This window comes from Lichenostomus cassidix, chromosome Z (assembly GCF_008360975.1).
Source record: "Lichenostomus cassidix isolate B80296 chromosome Z, HeHo_3.0, whole genome shotgun sequence".
Classification (NCBI taxonomy): domain Eukaryota; kingdom Metazoa; phylum Chordata; class Aves; order Passeriformes; family Meliphagidae; genus Lichenostomus; species Lichenostomus cassidix.
Window position 1 is genome coordinate 23,236,531 of NC_139511.1, and position 17,778 is coordinate 23,254,308.

The 17,778-nt window shown below is 43.7% G+C and overlaps 1 protein-coding gene and 1 long non-coding RNA gene across 2 annotated transcripts in view; one reads left to right on the forward strand and one right to left on the reverse strand.

Annotated features, from left to right (window-relative positions):
* The window catches only part of KIAA1958 (KIAA1958 ortholog), a 67,374-nt gene that overhangs the window by 32,748 nt on the left and 16,848 nt on the right, over window positions 1-17,778 (reverse strand). Inside the window, exon 2 of the mRNA XM_085043452.1 lies at window positions 1,049-2,308. Within this exon, the coding sequence (XP_084899578.1) occupies window positions 1,049-2,198 (1,150 nt within the window). The 5' untranslated portion in view covers window positions 2,199-2,308. The remainder of the gene's footprint in view (window positions 1-1,048; window positions 2,309-17,778) is intronic.
* LOC146424520 (uncharacterized) lies at window positions 8,212-14,089 on the forward strand. Its single transcript, XR_014846852.1, has 5 exons — window positions 8,212-8,334; window positions 8,369-8,432; window positions 8,663-10,377; window positions 13,048-13,189; window positions 13,592-14,089. It is a non-coding gene; the product is annotated as an uncharacterized LOC146424520 (long non-coding RNA).

The following is a 17,778-nucleotide window of genomic DNA, read 5'->3' on the forward strand; positions in this document are numbered from 1 at the left end:
TAAGGCCATTGTTTTTAGTACTTACAGTTCCTGCCGCAAAGACTGCATATAGGCAGTTTTTAGCCCCTTCTCTGTTTGCCTGTACTCTGTCTGACCAGGCAGTCCAAGGCTGAGCCAGCAAGGGAGCAGATGGAGAACTTGCTCCTGCTCTCATCTCCTCCCGGGATGGCACCACTAAGGAAGAAGCTGGAAAAGTGAGAACTGTCTGCACTCAGGTCCAGAGGCAGCTGGCAAGTCTGCTCAAGCAACAGATTTCCACCTCCTCCCAAAGACCTGTGGCTAACACTTAGTTATTCTGCACATGAGATAATCACTCAGCAGAAGTAAGCTGTTTTAACATGCTCTTTATTCAATAATGTTGATCTGTTTGTGCCAATTCTACATGCTTTGGCAGGGGATGAAAAAAGTTATGGACATGAGGCATGAGAACTTTCCCTGGGAAAATGGAAATAACATAATTTTATCATGGATTAAAGTGTTATCAATTTCATGGTTAAGGCTGTAGTTACACTTCTTGTCTCCGCAGACTGGTCCGATTTACAGGTAAGGGTAATAGTTTAACAACGATTAAAGCAAAAACCTCCCTCCTGGCAGTCTCCTTGTCGTCTCCTTTGCCTCTCCATGTCCAACGTTACTCACCTGACAAGGTGAAGGCAACAGCCCCAGCTCTAGGCTACACTGGCCAAGATCACTCCTTTCTGGGTCATCAAGAGAGTGCAGGGCCCAGCTCATGTCCTCCCTGACCCATGCACACAGCAAGGCCGCTGCATGCTCTCTCCCAGGACACAACTGTACCCAAAAGGGACCTTAAAAAGCATTTTCCCTACAGCTGCAGTACACTTGCTCATGTGGCGGTGCTTAGTTGAGGTTTTACAAATCCTCTCACGGGTGGGTGTAGCTTCTCTACCTTCTCTACACCTCTACCGACTGATGTGCCAGCAGGCCCCTGCTGCAGCACAGCACACACTTCCCGGCCGCCCCTTACCGAGCCAGGCCTGGAGCCATCCCCAAAACTCCATCGCCCTTCAGCTGCCACCCAGTGTCCTACCTGGCATCAGCTGCACCGCTGCCTCGGGGGTGTTGGTGGGCGCAGCATGGGGCTGCTGCTGGCTGGAGCTGACCTCAGGCTCAGCGCTCACCGAGGGCGAGCCGGCCACCTCGCCACCCGGGGCCAGCTGTGGGACAGACGGGAGGGTCTCCTCAGCGGCCGGTGGTTCCTCCTGGCCAGGCAGTTGCAGGGCTGAGAGGGGGATGCTGATGGGTTTCCCGGCCGTGGTGGTGGCGTTGGAGCTGGTGGCTGGTACCTGCAGGGCGGCCACGGCGGCACCGCCTGCGCCCCGCGCCGGGGAGGCCAGGGGTGCGCGGGGCTGCCGCTGCGCGGCCATGCGGGGCGGGCCGGGAGGGGAGGCGCACAGGCGCTGTGGGTCGGGGTCGGGACCTGCGGCCGCCTGGGGCACGGTCCTGCTGGCGCCCAGGCAGGAGGGCCCGGCCGCGGGCTGTGGCTTGGGCTTGGACATCTGCGTCAGGGCCAGCGCCGGCCCATCGGCGCCAGCCGTCAGCTCGGCGTTGGCCACGATATAGTAGTCCTCGGGGAGCTCCTGCTTGATCTTCTTGAGAAGCACGTCGCCGCCGCCCTCGTCAGCGGGCTGCGCCTGGGCCTGGGCAGCGGCAGCCGGGCGCTTGCGGGGGCCAGCGGGAGCACGGTGTGGGTGCGGCTCGAAGTCACTGTCCTCGTCCGTGACGGAGGACTCGCAGACCATGTCGAAGAGGGTGGCCTCATCCTCGTACTCCTCCACAGGCTCGCCCAGCTCCGACGGCTCGCTGCAGTAGGAGAAGTCGCAGGAGTCGCGAGTGCGGGTGCAGTCCAGCTTGGCCTTCCCCGGCCGGCCTGGGTAGCGCTCCAGGGGGCTGGCCTGCGCCTCCGATGGCACCCCCAGCATGCTGGGGCTGTCCGAGTTGAAGCTGCGGCTGTCCTGAAAGCAGACACGCTCCTGGGAACCTGCCCGGCAAGTGGCAGCCAGGGGCCAGTGGTAGGCATGGCCAGCACTGCAGCCCCACATGGCCGTCAGGTTGCCGTGGGCTCCCTCGGAAAGCAGGTGCTTGAGGTTGGGGATGAGGCTGCAGATGGTGCCATGGCTGTGGGCCCAGCTCACCAGCTTGGAGAGGTTTTCGGAGGAGGTGTGAAGGCAGTCCTCCATGGTATAGGATCTACAGCACCTTGCCGCGGGGAAGTCAGCTGAAGACAGTTCAGATCACAGGGTCCTGGCACTCATGGTTGTGTGTTGCCAAGCTCATGCTTGCTGCTCACCTGCAGAGAGAGAGCAAAACCCCGCTCTTCAGCACTCCCAAAGCATGACCACATTTACACAGGCAAATGAAACATTTGTACACTCAGCTAAACCCATTTCACTCTTATCTCATGCCCTTCAAAACATGTCTCAAAACCATGCTCGATTTTAAGAAGCCTCATTCCTCATTCTCAGGAACATCCCTGCAATATACAACTGAAGATAAAACTGCTTTTCAAACAAGCCAGTTCAATATCAGTGGCAAAATTATAAGAAGCTTAAATCTCTGACAAAATATAAAAGCAGCCCCAAAAATGGTGATTTCTTCATACCTAGGAAATGAAAATTGAAATCTTAAAACATGCACTTGATCCTGAAGCCCAGGGTGGCAATCAAGCATCAACTTCCGAGCACCAACTGGATTTGAAGAAACTATGAAGTCTTATGTAATTTATGCACATTTCTCAACTGAATCAAATATCTCCTTTCCAAATTAATTTGAGAGGCATCAAAAGGAAGGTCTGAAACTTGAGTTTTCAATACAAGAAATAAACAAACAAACTCACTCTTCACTGTTCTATACTGATAGTCATCAGTTGCTCAAAGGCTTAAGAGACTCCTAAAGGACCTGCAAGATTTAAGCCATGACCTTCGTTAAACTGAGACTTAACAATTTGCTTTTTTTCATATTTTCTGTTTTCCAACATCTAAATCACGATTCAAGAAAAACACTTGCCATTTTCATCAAAACTAATTAGAAATTTGCAATACAAGACAACAGCAAAGTCTGAGCTTCTTTGTCTGTATATACCTAATGACAGAGAAGTAATCTGTCTTCAGACAGCTAAAGTATCTGCGAACTTCTGCTCATTTTTGCAGGTCTTTTTGGAGGCTTTCCCTAAACCTCTCTTTCTTGTGCTTTGTGAACATGACCTGCAAGCCTTGGAGTTCCTTTTGTTCTCATTTCACTTCTATTTTCATATAGGCAGAAAAGTCCTTTACATTTTTCCCAGTTGAAATGCAGCAGTCGTGGACATGTTACACCTTATTTTATTCCTCGTCTTCTTCCACTCAAGTCTTTTTAGATGCAAAATGTACTGCATAAAGGCTCAAAAAAACAGCCACATGGTGGCTAACTGCCCCTGGGTAACACTTTCCTTAAAATCAACACAAATTACTACCTGCCTAAGTAGTTGCTGCTCAGTGTCACCCGTTCCCAGTTAGCTGCAGGTATCTGTGTTTGCTCTGTGCCAGGGGAGGTGAGGAGGCTGTGTTTCAAGGATTTTTCAGCCTGCATATCCCTTCCCCCTCACTCCTGTTCACCAGGCAAGGGTTGGTTTGTGGAAATCAAAACTGGAAATAAAATGGACAAGAACTGCGTATGATTTTCCCCACAAGGCTCCTGCCGTGTCTTTCCACTCCACTTAGGCACTGTGAGTCTTTGGCGGAGTCAAGAATGGAGCCAGGATGGGAATTTCTAGATACTTTGCAAACTTTTAGGTATTTTTTCAATATCTTTGAAATTACGCAAGGAGGGAATGAATAAACAAGAAGCACTTCATTATGAAACAAAATTGTGTAAAATTCTAGCTTGTTCTTGCAATAGCTCAAGCTAGAGTGCATGCCCAGAGAAAAACTGCTACAATATCTTGAATTCCAGCCCACATACAAACACAGATCTCAGAGCCTCAACTGCAACACAAAGCTCCTGGCATGACCAGTGCGTCTGTGAAGTATAGTAAATGCAGAAGGTCCCCAATTTGCAAGCCTTTTAGGCACTAGAGAATACTTTCCTTTCCAAACATACAACTTTTAAATATCTAAAACTTCTTTTTTATTATATTTTGTTATTTGTTTTAAATCCTTTAAAGATTCATTGCCACTCTTAACAGGGGTCAAAACCCCCAGCATCCATGTTTCTTCTGAGAGACATATTCAAAGAGCTGTACTTACAATGCACCCTGCCACAGAAGAAAGATGGAAGAAGGAACACTGTACTCTTAGCAAGGCAAAGAAGACAATCTGCAAAGTGAACAGGGGAAAGGAGAGAGCTAAAGTCAATAATACAGTCAGAAGCTGCATCAGTGTAAACCTGTGTGGTATCACGGAGCTGCTCAGTTACTACACAACCAGGAATATATGTTGGGAAGACAGAAAGCCCCGTTTGGCTGAATAACCATTTTCCCCATAGGGAAATGAGATAAGGTCTGCCACCGTCTGACTGGCACGGTCAAGATTGTGCAGTTACTCAGAAGCACTGTGTTTTCAGTTTACCAATTGCAAGAGAAGTTTCCAATGGCACTTTGGCAGGGAGGGACTCATGCTGTAGAAAGCACAGCAAATGCATCATTATTTACCTGGTTTCCTGAAGAGGACCTTGTCTGCTCAGTCAGACAACACGGTCCTGGCTGACAGTCTTCTCTTGTTTTCTAAATCACATTTTAGAGATTATGCAAGTTCTTCATTCAGACAGGCAAGATCTGATAAGATGACTCATGCTTAATAACCTGCTAACATGATAACTCTGAAATTGTACAGTAACTATCAAAAACATGCTGTAGCTTCAATGTGATCTACACTGGTATTTTAACTGCATTACAGAAGCCTTAATCTTCCACCACACTTGTCTGCGGTTCAGAACCTACAAATATCTAATTCAGAGTGAAGCACGTCTGAGTGCTGGAAATTCACTGCAGCTACCTGGACCCTAAAGTGAGAGTCAAATTTTAAGGCTTTTTTCGATTTTACAACCTCATTTACAACATAGCACTATAATGACTAATGTGTACAGAATGTGTGCTGTGCAAGAAAGTGGTTCTATTGCAAAACCATGCCTTGAGCTCCATTAATTCATTGAGGGGAACACCATTTGATTTGGAAAAGGCAGTATTTTCTGTACCCAGAACCAGAGTTCTGCCATAGAAGATCTATTTGGTGACTAAAGGGCAATGAAAAACAGCAACCTTTAAAGAGTAGCCCTCTTCCATGTTCTAGGAGGGGACTTGGCTCAGCTCCTTTAATGCAGAAAAAATTCTTCCTGATTTTGCACAGAGCAGTAGGAAGAGGCCCTTTGTTATGATGCAAAGAAGATTCAGGCAAGTCCCAGGAGCAATGGCAATTTGTAGCTTTCCTACATGAGCACTTTCCTTTATCCCATGAAAAGAATGAGCAGACACCATTGGGGAGCAGAGGTCTGGCTACCTTAACTACATTTTCTCCTTTAGTTCCTTGCATATGAAAGTGATAGAGTGGAGTTTTGGTTAGGATCTTGTGGAAGGTTCTTCAGGACTAAAAGAGAAATTGTGAAATTTCCTCAGAAAGGAGGCAGCAGAGGTGAGGATGCAGTGAAGGAGCTGAATGCAAAAAAATGGGATGATGCTGAGGTGTACAGTGGGAATTGGGTGTCCTCCAGCAGTGTCTGTACACTGGAACATGCATTTGGTCGACCTATGGCTCAGGGAGGGTACATTTGGTTGAAAGAAAAAAATCTTGTTGAGATTCTACCTTCTCACAGAGCCCCACATAGTTAGCAATGGATCTCCTTCCCAGGGTAATGTCAGATAAGTCAATTCAGACTAACTTGCATCACACATATATATGTTTGAAATTCTCTTACCACTACTATTATTAGCACTTCCATACTGATTTCTTTTTCATGGGAACAATATAGCCAGGACTACATTAACCCTCTTGGGACATGATGCCAAGGCTGATACTACTGGGAATTTTCTAAAAGTTCAAGATTCTCAAGTAAGAATACAGTGCAAGATTTACTTTTGTTAATAATAAAAAATAATTGTTCTAATCACACAGCTGTATAAAACCTCTAAAACCCGAATCCTAAAGCATTAAAAGACAGGTTTAAAAAACCCTGCACTTACCCATTTTACATAGCATGGATTTCAAACCAATCTTACAACAGCCGAAAACTCACTTTTAAGTGTTTTTATGGAGAAGCAATGTGTTATCAGCTTCTACATTAAAAAAAACTTTGAAAGCAGCTGGACTTTGCTTTCTCATACTTGCAAAAGAAGTTCAGAATAATTTTAATCCTCTCTGTTTTGAGCCTCTCCACCCTGTCCAAACTTACCAGGCTTTTACTCCATCACCATCTGGAGGGGAAGCACTGCTTCATTTTTTGAAAGACCTATCTTTCCATACTTAAAAGCACTGTGTATAAAAGGTTTGGCCACCATGGTGTAAGTATCTATCTCATTCAAGTTTTTACCTAGTGGAGAATATTAGGGCTTCTCTTATTACTTGCATTTCTAAACCCAAGTGTTTAGCACTGATAAATGACTGAGGTCAATAAGAAATCCAAGTGCAAATTCATCTGCAAAGGCAGAGTAGTACTGAGGTCCCCACAAAGTCCTGCTGCAGTCCCACAGGCCTCGCTAGCCATCAATCCAGGATCACTAGTATTTCTCCTTCACAAAGTAAGATGCTGAAGTAAACTCAGCAGGAGCTGCAGCCTTGCCCAGACAGCACTTCCAAATGCTTCGGGCCCCAGCCATGCAAAAGAACACCCAAAATCACACCACTGCTAATCAGCTTCACTACTATCTCCTACTAGAGGACTCCTGCTAACAGTGGAGTTAAAGCTCAGCTTCTTTGCCCCAGTGTTTTGATTTCTTCACTGATATCGTTAAGGAAGTCATCAAGATGACAAAGAACCAGGATGGACAACCAAAACAGACCAGCAAATTAGAAGGAATGGGAATAGGTGAGAGCATTTTCTCTGATTTTTATCTTCTGGAGTACAAAACTTCTATGTCAACTCAAATATTATTAAATTTACTTTCTGATTGAAATAAAGGAGTATGAAGCAAGAAGAGGCAGAGGGAAAGAAAGCATGTAGAAAGCAATGGCGTCTTATAGGCAAGGTACGAATTAACTGGTTTAGCCAGTTTACCATGGGAGGAAGGGGTTGACTTGCACCTCTGATACAAACTTTATATGGCTCCTTTTACTTAGGAAAACATGTTTTTAATTGAGTATGTCTCCAGGAAACAAAAGTATATACATTACAGAGCAAAGGTTCACAAATCCAGGCAAATTCTGCAAGCTTGTGAGGTAGTTTGGCAATGTCATGTATCCTTAAGCGAGTGAGTAATTCTTTCAGCTGTGCTCACTTGTCATTGTTCCTCAACACTTTCATACAGTCTCTGAATGGTGTCTTCAGGGGAAAAAGAACCTCTCACCTCAACAAAATCACTATTTCAAACTTATGTAAGCTTACGCTATTTGTCTGTGATTTTAGGTCTGTAAAAAATTATTTAGAAATAAATAGGAATACACAGTAGGAACAAAATAAAACCTTCATGCTAATTTTCCACCTCCACAAATTCTAGGATCCCAAATTTTACATAAATTCAGTTATTTATGTGTAGTAAATGCCTTCCCTATTGTTTCTCTCAGAGCTTTTGTGCTTATATTTTGGGTCTTCTAAAGTCAGTAGGAGCTCTGCTGCTGAATAAGCAGGCTTTACTCTCAGTGAACCACAATTATAATTTGTATCAACAACAAGGAGCACTGAGAATGCTTTCCTGAGGGAGGGATTCAGAGGGTAGTAGGAATTAAAAATAATAAATTTGTTTCTGGGCAAGTAATGCTGTCCTCTATTCAGAATAATATCATGGTTTCTGTCCCATTTTCTCCACAAGGCTGCAGCTCCATCTAAGTTGATAGTTAGTCTTCAGGATGCTTTCCTTGCCAAGTGTGGCCCGCTTTCAGCTGCAGCTGTCATCATGGCAAGCCAGAGCAAAGTGGCAAAACCTGTTTGCTGGTGAAACTCCACAGCATTTGTGGGTTTTCTCACCTTTTCATGTGGAAGACTATCACGGGATAGGTTAAGAGGCTCCCAAGGGAGCCTCATTCACAAGGTAAAATTATTCACCCATTGACAACAGAATTGACTAAGGAACAGTTTGGGGACTTGATTCTTAATCTGAATGTTAATGCTACAGGCATCACTGCTTCTACTTCTGTAATTATTTTCCCCAGCACCTACTAAACAGGAGCTATGTGAGCCCTGCTCTTACACAGTGTGGCTGAAGGGTCACAGATGAAAAGAGCACCAGAAGAAGCAGGTGAAAAGAGAGCAGAACAGAGAGTGCAAGATAAATCTGAGCAAGATCTTGTCACGTAAGAACCTCTCTTATTACCTACATGCCAAAGTCTCAGTTAAGCTTCCTGAGATGGACCTATTTCTCACTCCATTTTCACCATCTCATTGTGATTCTTTTGATAATTCCCCAGATATTTTAATTCCATATAATGAATCCCTTATTAAGCCACACCCTGTTTTGGTGCCTCCCTGTCGAGAGCTTCAGTCCTCAGGAATATAGGCCTGATTTGGTTGTTCTCATTTGCAGGGTGTAGGATCATCAGAGAATGGTACAGAAGTGCACAGGAGTTTTTCTTCTTGCTGAGGAAGGGTCTTCCTTCCAAGGAACATGTCAGAAAGGGAAGTGACCTTTCTACAGTTCATGAATGTATTGCAGAGTTGTTGAGTACCACCAGTACCACCAGTTCCAGTTCTGTGCTTCATCTTTTTTACCCTGTGTCTTCCTTACACATCCCATAAAGGACATGTTCTGCCATGCTCTTCACAGAAGCTCTGTAGCACTAATGTAATACTGTAAAATATCAACACTTCACACTACTTAAAACTGAGCAGTTTACAGCTGAACGCAGGAAAGATTTTAGAATTTTGAAAGCACGGAATAGTGTAAACATAGTGATAGTGTTTAAATAGTGTAAATATGGAAGACAGAGAAATCCTTGTTCATTTCAGTGTTTAGCAAGTGTACTCCTGAAACTTTCTTTCAAAGCCTCAATGAAACATAACTCATTTTGTTAACAAAAACATTTCTCACTGTGATCTCCAATGAAGACCTGAAAGACAACATAGACTCTGTGCCCTGGCTTAAAACTCTGTGTTCTGTCAGACTGACAAATGAAAGTGAGTTTTAGGACTAGCAGTTCTGCGGATGTACAGAGTGTTAGATGAACTGTCCAATGACCATTAAGTGCCCCCTGGGTTGGTGAGCAGACAAAAATGTGGCAAAAGCAAATATTTTAAGTTGTAATCATGGCTTTCTCCACTAGCAGCAATGGAGGTGACATAGCAAGAATGATGATCAGAGCAAAATCTATCCAAGCCCTTGGAAAACTGTATAACTATGATTTCTTTGAATTTGGCTCTAGCTTCCATTGAGGTTATAATGGGTCTGACACTGAGCTTTTCCACAGCTTCAAAAAAAATCCATCCTTTTCACAAAGTGTCTTTCAACAGCAAAGGCAAAATGAATGTTTCCACCTCTTAACATTTTTACTGTTGCACTGTTTCTCACTCCTTGAATACAGGTAGCACCACTGCTGGCACAGAAAGAAACGGCTATTGTGGTGCAGCCAAGCTGGCCACTATCAAATTTGCTTAGAAGAGCTTAATACCCACCAAAGTGAAGACTCCACTGAGTGCAGTGGCCATTGAACCAGGTCCAAAATGTCTTTCTTGTGAGATGGGACTTGCCTAAGGAATAATGTCACTGCAACCACTTCCCTGGATGGATGAATTTTGGACAGGCTAGATAGATGGTCCGAGGCCAACTGTATGAGGTTCAGCTAGACCAAGTGCTGGGTCTTGCACTTTGGTCACTACAACCCCATATAGTGCTACAGGCTGGGGGCAGATCAGCTGGAAAGCTGCCCAGTGGAAAAGGATCTGTGGATGTGGCTCGACAGCAGCTAACCATGAGGTAGAATGTGCCCAGGTGGCCAAGAAGGCCAATGGCATCCTGGCCTGTATCAGCAGTAGTGTGGCCAGCAGGACAGTGATTATCTCTCTTTGTTTGGCACTGGTGAGGCCATGCCTTGAGTATCCTGTTCAGTTTTGGGCCCCTCATTACAAGAAAGACACTGAGGTGCTGAAGTGTGTCCCAAGAAGGGCTGCAGAGCTGGGGAAGGGTCTGGAGCACAGGCCTGATGAGGAATGGCTGGAGGAGCTGGGTTGCTCAACCTGGAGAAAAGGAGGCTCAGGGGAGACCTTATCACTCTCTACAACTGCCTGAAAGGAAGGTGTAGCCAGGTGGGTTTGGTCTCTTCTTCCAGACAACTAGCAACAAAGTAAGAGGACGTAGCCTCAAGGGGTTCAGGTCGGACATTAAGAATTTCTTCACAGAAAGGGGGACTGGAGTCACCATCCCTGGAGGTGTTTAAGAAAAGACTGGATGTGGCACTTAGTGCCATGGTCTAGTTGACAGGGTGGTGTTCAGATTCTACTTGATGGTGTCAGAGATTGTACTTGATGACATCAGAGGTCTTTCTCAAACTAGCTGATTCTGTGATTCTGTAATTTTGATTTCTGTTTTTTGGAAAGCCCAAACTGATTCAAATATGCCCCTACACTCACATAATTCTTTTATCATCATTATTTTTTATAACATTTTTAAGCTCAGTCACCACTACCTCAATCCCTTTAGTAATCTGGATTCTCTTGCTTTGAGTTTACATTTTGTCTACCAAAACATAAAAACACAAGCATGGGACCTCTAGCTTCATTTTTCTCAATCCAGTATCTCTTATAAGTGCTATAAATTCTTGCCTCCACTTTTAATGACTCCAGCCTATGTTTTATAAAGAGCTGGCATCATCACTCAGAGCAAGCTGGGCAGGAGGCTGAGGTGACAACAGCAACATGACTGTCCAGAGAAAAAAAAAGTCCCTGGTTTTGCTTTTGCCAGAGGTGGGTCTTGCAGTAACCAAGCAGGGACTCTCAGGTATACCAGTACTCAATGCAGAGCCTCTGGGGTAAAACCTGCTCTGGTAAGAGGCAAAAATGACAGTGACAGGGAGCTCTGCATTTTGATTTCAACACCTTAATAGTTAAACAGATCTGCGGAAGCAGTGCCTGGGTGAAGACCTGATATTCACAGCACCTCCACAATTTTGTCAATATCAGTGTCAAAGGCAAAAACATCAGCATAAATGTGATGGTGACAACAATGTACATTGCTATACCATGCAACCTGTGCTACAACACAGAGGATTACTTGAGAAGATGCCTGTGCATCAGGATTAGTTAAGCATAGCAGGGAGTTTTACTGTAGCCTCAAGTCAATCTTGGCCACCTCTCATAGTTTACAATCTCTCTATTTAGCAAAGACATTTTTAAAGACAAAACCCATCTTCTGGGAAAGCATTTCAGAAAGTATATCAACAATAAGATTTTAAGGCCCTGAGGACTTGAAAAAAAACCAGTCAATATTTTACTTAAGTTACTAGGGAGCTTATCTATCATGAATTGGTTATTTTGTATTGTTTATTAAAATTTGTTCCAAAATTGCATCTGCCTTCACACCATTTCTCATGATGACCTGAAACTAAATCTGCTTTAAATCTAGGACACTAGTATTTGTCTCAGCTTGTAGTTCACAATCATTCTTTAATGGATAAATCACACCCCATGTTTGGAAAATGTTTAAAATACATAATTCCCTAATTTGAGGACAAAGAGTATGTACGCTCTCTAACTTTAGAATTACAATGAGAAGAATCAAGCACACACAGCCTGAAGGCAAGATGTTTTCCCTGGCTTTTCATTTTCCTAGAAATTATACTAGGAGAAAGTCTGTACATGATTTACTGAAAAGAAAACAGGAATAGTAACACTGACTTGCACAAAAATTATGAAGACCAAACTCTCCCATCTTCTTAGAAGGAAACCAATGCCTTCAGTTCCAGCCCAAACAACTTAACTATTCCATGCTATTCCTCACAAGCAAACACAAGTAACTTCTGTGGATGAAAGACTTTTCTGTGCCAGATTTGATTTGTAATTTTTATTTGTAGGATTTCTTTCATTTCAGCCCTTTTCGAAACCAAGTGAATTTTGAAATAGTCTTTCTATAGCAATACTGAAAACATGCATTGCTTGCCTAGTGCCAGTGAAATGACACTATTAACCACCTATGAGAAATGGAGGTTATTTCCTACAGAAAATTAGAAAAATTGTAGAAACTCAGCATTTCTGTGTAAGGATGGAATTCCACTTCTTTTACTAGAATTCAAGGGTTTAGGTTTTTCCTCCTTTTAACACAGAGATGGTTTTGGATGTTAAATGATTCTTCAAGGACTTAATTCTCAGCAAGAAAAACAGTCTGAACTGTCCTTACAGTGTGCTTTTTGAAGTATCAACAATTATTTTTATCACTGGTATCACTCTGAGGTCCTGTCCTGCAGCTGCTTTCTAAAATCTCTAAAAGAAAACCCTAGCCTCAGAGAAAAGATTTGTTCATGGTGAACAGACTTGAAAAAAATACAGGAAACTTAAAGATAGCTGATTATTCCATGAACAGGCTTCTATCCAACAGATCATATGCAACAGAGTCCCTAATAAAAGTTCCTAGACCTGACTTTGACATGATGTAGAAAAACTAGTAATATAAAAGCTGCCCTGGAAATGAGCCAGCAAGGATTTGCATTCAAATGTAAGCCAGTCAGAAATACAGGGTAACATCCTGTAGATGACAGCCAGGGGACAAAAAGATTATAAATGCTTCACTCAACTATGTGCCAAGTTTCCTATTATCCGTAGAAACATATCTAGCTGTGTGCCTCTAACATAATAAAGCTGATCAATTGAGATTAAAATTAAAATTAAATCAAGGTTTAAAGTAGATTGCATTTTAAGATTACTGAGATGGGTTCCCTGAAAGTATGCAGAGATTGATGCCTCGTGGTGCTTACCCACATACAGGTGAGGGGTTGGTGGCAATCCCACAGGACAAGCAGCCTGACCTACTGCTCTCTTGATGGAGAAGGTGAGGAATGGGACATCCAGAGATCTGAGGGACTGAGCCTACCCAGGACACTCTGCATGCCACCATGAAAACTTGCAGGTCTGAGTTCAATGGGGCTGGAACTATGGAGGCTTAGAGAGCTGTACATGAAAAAGGCCCCTTTGATGTTGGCTGTCTCAGTCAAACCAGGCCCCAGCCTTTAGAAGCATTTATGTAATCAAAAGGACTGAATGGGATCTTCAGAGGTCTATATAGACATGTAAATTAGATGTCTATAAAATCTGATCCTTAGGAGCTAAAAGCCTGACAAAGCTTTAGCTAGGCAAGTACTGGAGCTTTGGCCAGAAGAGCTAAATGTGTGTTCTCAAGCAAGAACAGCTCTTATTAACATCACTGCAGGATTTGGCATGTAGAACACGTAGATTTAGAGAAGGTGCGTGATTAAGAAACAGAGAGAAACTCCAGAATGTTCATATATTTTTATTCTTGTTTTACCTATAGAGGCACTGGCAACCGGCATGCAAAAGACTTTGGAAGACGAGCTCTATCTATTATGAAGGACTCTCAAGTCTTACAAACTCTCACTTATTTTATCTTGGAGATTCAAAACCTGAACTGTAGCCTTTGGACAAATGAAGTTCAAAACAACGTACTGTTACATACACTGCTGAATGTTTGGCAAAGCAAGTGCAAACAAGACTGAATAAATCACAGGATCAGTAAAGTGATAGCAGACATGTAAGAAAAAACAATAATATATTGTTGCATGTATTGTTCCATTGTTGCATCACATGTCTTCACTAACCTGTGGATGCCCCGTTCCTGGAAGTGTTTAAGACCAGGTGGCATGGGGCTCTGAGGAACCTGATCTAGTGGGTGGAACGCCTGTCCATTTCAGCAGGGGGTGGAACTAGATCTTGAAGTGCCTTTCAACCCAAACCATTCTATGAATCTATGATTCACTAAAATCTGTTCTTGTTATGCTTTATTAGTACTGAACTTATTGCACAAAAATAGATGAGGAAATTCCTTCCACAATTACCCATTTCTGTTTATACTGGTTCATTTCATTACAGTGAGAAATGGCCCTAGACAAAATACTTGCTAGTAAAAATAGCTGAATAAAAGTAATTACAAGCAGGATAGGAATTTATTTTAAGGAATACACCTCCAAAGCACACCATTAACTTTCAAGATAGGTATCATGACAAAATTCTTAGTCTCCCCAAAGATAATTTTTAAAAAATCAAAAATATTAATTTTTCCATCTGTGATGCTCCTCTCCCTTTCCCTGCCTTCCCCTCCTCTCTCCTGCCCTTCCCTGCCCTCTCCTCCCCTCCTCTCCTCTCTTGCCAATTAAATAACAGATGATCAACCAAAGTATTTCTTAAAAGACAGTAGGCTTCAAAGAAACCAGAATGTGTTTTACTACATCAACATGACAGTGTTTCCAACTTATTCTTTCTTGTGGTTGCAGTTAATCCAGCCTTTGAACAGATTTAGAAATTTAGAAACAGATTTATAATTTGAGAAAATATACAGCCTTTTCTCATTCAAAAAAAGGGAAAAAACCCAGCATACGTTTATCCCACAAATACAAGCTGAAATGTCATACTACATAGGCATTTCAGGGACGTTGATATCAATATCTAACTTCTTCTAACTCTCTCTAGGTATGAATAACCTGTAATTAATGACAAACACTGAAAAACATGCCAAGAAAAACTGTGGATCACAATCTGGGTAACACAGAACTTTCTAACATACATAATTACTAATCCAATATTTGAAAACATTTTCTGCAAGGACATGCATACTTTAGTGTCTTGGTTTGAAAGACAGGTGTCTGCTAAGAGACTCCCTTAAAACAGAGAATGTGATCTTCCTTCCCTCCAAATTATTTTAATTTTGAAATCAAGGGTTTTCAGGCAGAGGTATGGGAAAAGGAATAGTAGTTCTTTACTAGTACCTATAGCAGAGTAAACAAGCAATAACAAGAATAACAACAACAAACAAAACCAGAAACCAGTAGCAGATGTCTTTTTGAGCAGCCGAGCACTTTCCCGTGTGGTGTAATCACGGTTGCAAGCAGCAGGGGCGCTGTTGAGCTCCCGGCCGGGCAGGGCAGGTGCGATGACTCCCGCGCGGCTGCAGGTGGCGCTGTGGCGCAGGGTCAGGTCAGCCTCAGGCAGCTGGTAATGGCGGGCAGGCTGAGAAGCATGCAGGGCAGCAGGCAGCTCGGAGCGACGAGCAGGGCAGCAGGGGCAGGGGCTGGCTCTCCCCAGCTAGCCAGCGAGGTAGCAAGGGCTCCGCAGTCACAGCAGACGCCGCGGTCTCGTGTGGCGAAAGCGGGGCAGGTGGCAGAGACAGCCGGACTCCCCGGCAGCTGCTGCGAGAAACGCAGCTGGGAAAACTTGCACTCCCGGTGTGGAAAGAGGTTGAATCCTGCGCCTTTTCCCCAGGCAAAAGCTCACCCAGCCAGAAGGAGAAGACAGAGCACAGTTGAATCTCCCGCGGTTGCAGCCAGAAGCTAAAAGCAGTTGCTTTCCTCCTGGTGTCCGACGGACGAGTGTCCGGCCAGCCGGGAGGGCTTCCTCTCCACACCACCCCCGCCCAGAGTCTTTGTGTTTTATGAAAGACTTAATAGCTCTGAGCACCCAGCCATTTGTCTCCAAGTAATAGGATGGAGGAAAATTCCAACTTCCCCAACCTCCAACAATTAGATACCCACTCATTCAACTGTGTCATGGAGTATATTGGCATTTAAAGCCAGTCAGATCTCTTACACACAGCAGACATCTGGACACGTCTTGTTTGAAGAAATAAAACAGAACCTAGAAGAGCTATTTTGGAATTATAGTGAGGAATGACACAGGTCTTATTTAGAAATTAGAACCCAAAATAAAAAAGGGGAAAGGGTGAAAAAGAACATGCTGACATTTATACAGGATGCAAGTGTATTGAACTGCCCTGACCAGTTTTCTTCAATTTCTGCTGACATTTTTCCAATCAGATTTCACTAGCAATGCACTTACACAGCTCCATCTCAGAAAGAAACAGAAAAATCTGTATTGTGAATTCTTGTATTGATGCTTTGCACCACTCTTGAGGGGTCTGAAAACATGTATGGGTCCTTCCAGTTGTAAAGTGTTACCAGTGATATGCAATGTGCAGGACAGCAGTGAAAATTACTACCACTGAACTCAGCAGGGATGCTGTCACATCTCCCGAGATATCAGCACTTCTGAATTTGCCAAGGCAATGCCAAAGGCTAGGGGTTCCTTTAACCCTGCTGTGAATTGCAACATCCATAGTCAATGCTGGAGCAACCTCAGAAAAAAGCCAGAGGGACAATTAGCCCTTGCCTTACACCACATCTAAGCCTTGAGCTGAATTTCACCTTGTTTTGCATTGACAGCATTTCTCCTTTACCTGCAGGCATCTCAGCAGTCACTGTGTTACATACAAGGCAGAAGAAAACAGAATCCTCCAGATCTGAATGGCAGTTCCTGTCGTATGTTCACACATGCACTTCCACCTGCCTGACTGCAAGTAAAAGGTGCATGTTGGCACCAAAGAGAAGGATGGAAGTGCTGATCGAGTATTACCACTGAAAAAGGTCTCTGCTGTGTTCAACCTCCAAACCCTCCTGATGCTGTCCATTCAGTTTAAGGCTTCAATAGCATTTGTATGAGACTGCATTGAAGGGTCAGAGTAAGCTGGCATCTCCAGCCACAGTCCCATGACATGCACAAAGCCAAAGACAATGCTGTGAACCAACCCTCAGCAAAGCAGCCCCCTATGTGAGGACTGTGCTGGTGTGCCAAATGGAAGGGTACATTTCACTTACTGTCCTGGGAGGCTCAACATGCCCCTGTCCTGGCTAGGCAGAAGGTTGGAAGCAATTAGTAACTCACACTTTCCTGCAGTGACAGAAAAAGAAATTCTGCCACACACAACAAGTGAACACACGTAAGTCTTGTAGGACAGACATAAGTGTTGTCCCTTGTGTCACCTACACTATGGACAAGATGATCTTTCTGCAATTACCTCTTAAAATGTAACCATTTCGCTAGAACAGTAATGCAAGTACTGAAATGCTGTTTCTGATGAGGCATGAATGCTAGCACTTCTGTAACTGTTCCTTTTTGTAGCCCAACTACAACTGCCCATGTCCCCAGAAAAAAAGGCATAGAAACAAAGCACTCAAAGGCTTTACAAAACACAGGACATCTGAGAAGTCTGAGCAACCCAAATTATATTTGGGTTTCCACAGTTTTATAAGGTCCAGCAGCAGCATGAGATGGAACAGCTCTGTTCCCTCTTTAAATGTCTTTTATGAAACTGCTTTAAGACCAGTTAAAACATAAAGTAGGTCCTACAGTTTGGCCCTTGGAGATGGAGGTGTGTTCACCTTTGTTAAAACCAGGTTTCATTTCAAGTGGCACCACAGCACACTACAGAAGAGTCTATTGCTGTGGTTGCTAAAGCAAGCAAAATGTTTAGGGATAAGAGGAGAAATTTAGCCTACTTGCTGTCTGCCAGATTGGAACAAATGGACTTAGGAATACTTCTAAAAGAGATGCAAACAAAAATAAAGCCTCTCACAGCATTTTAAAAAGCCTGTGTTTAGAAAAGCGGTGCAGTACAAGGATAAAACTGCCAAAGACAAAAAGGGAAGAAATTAA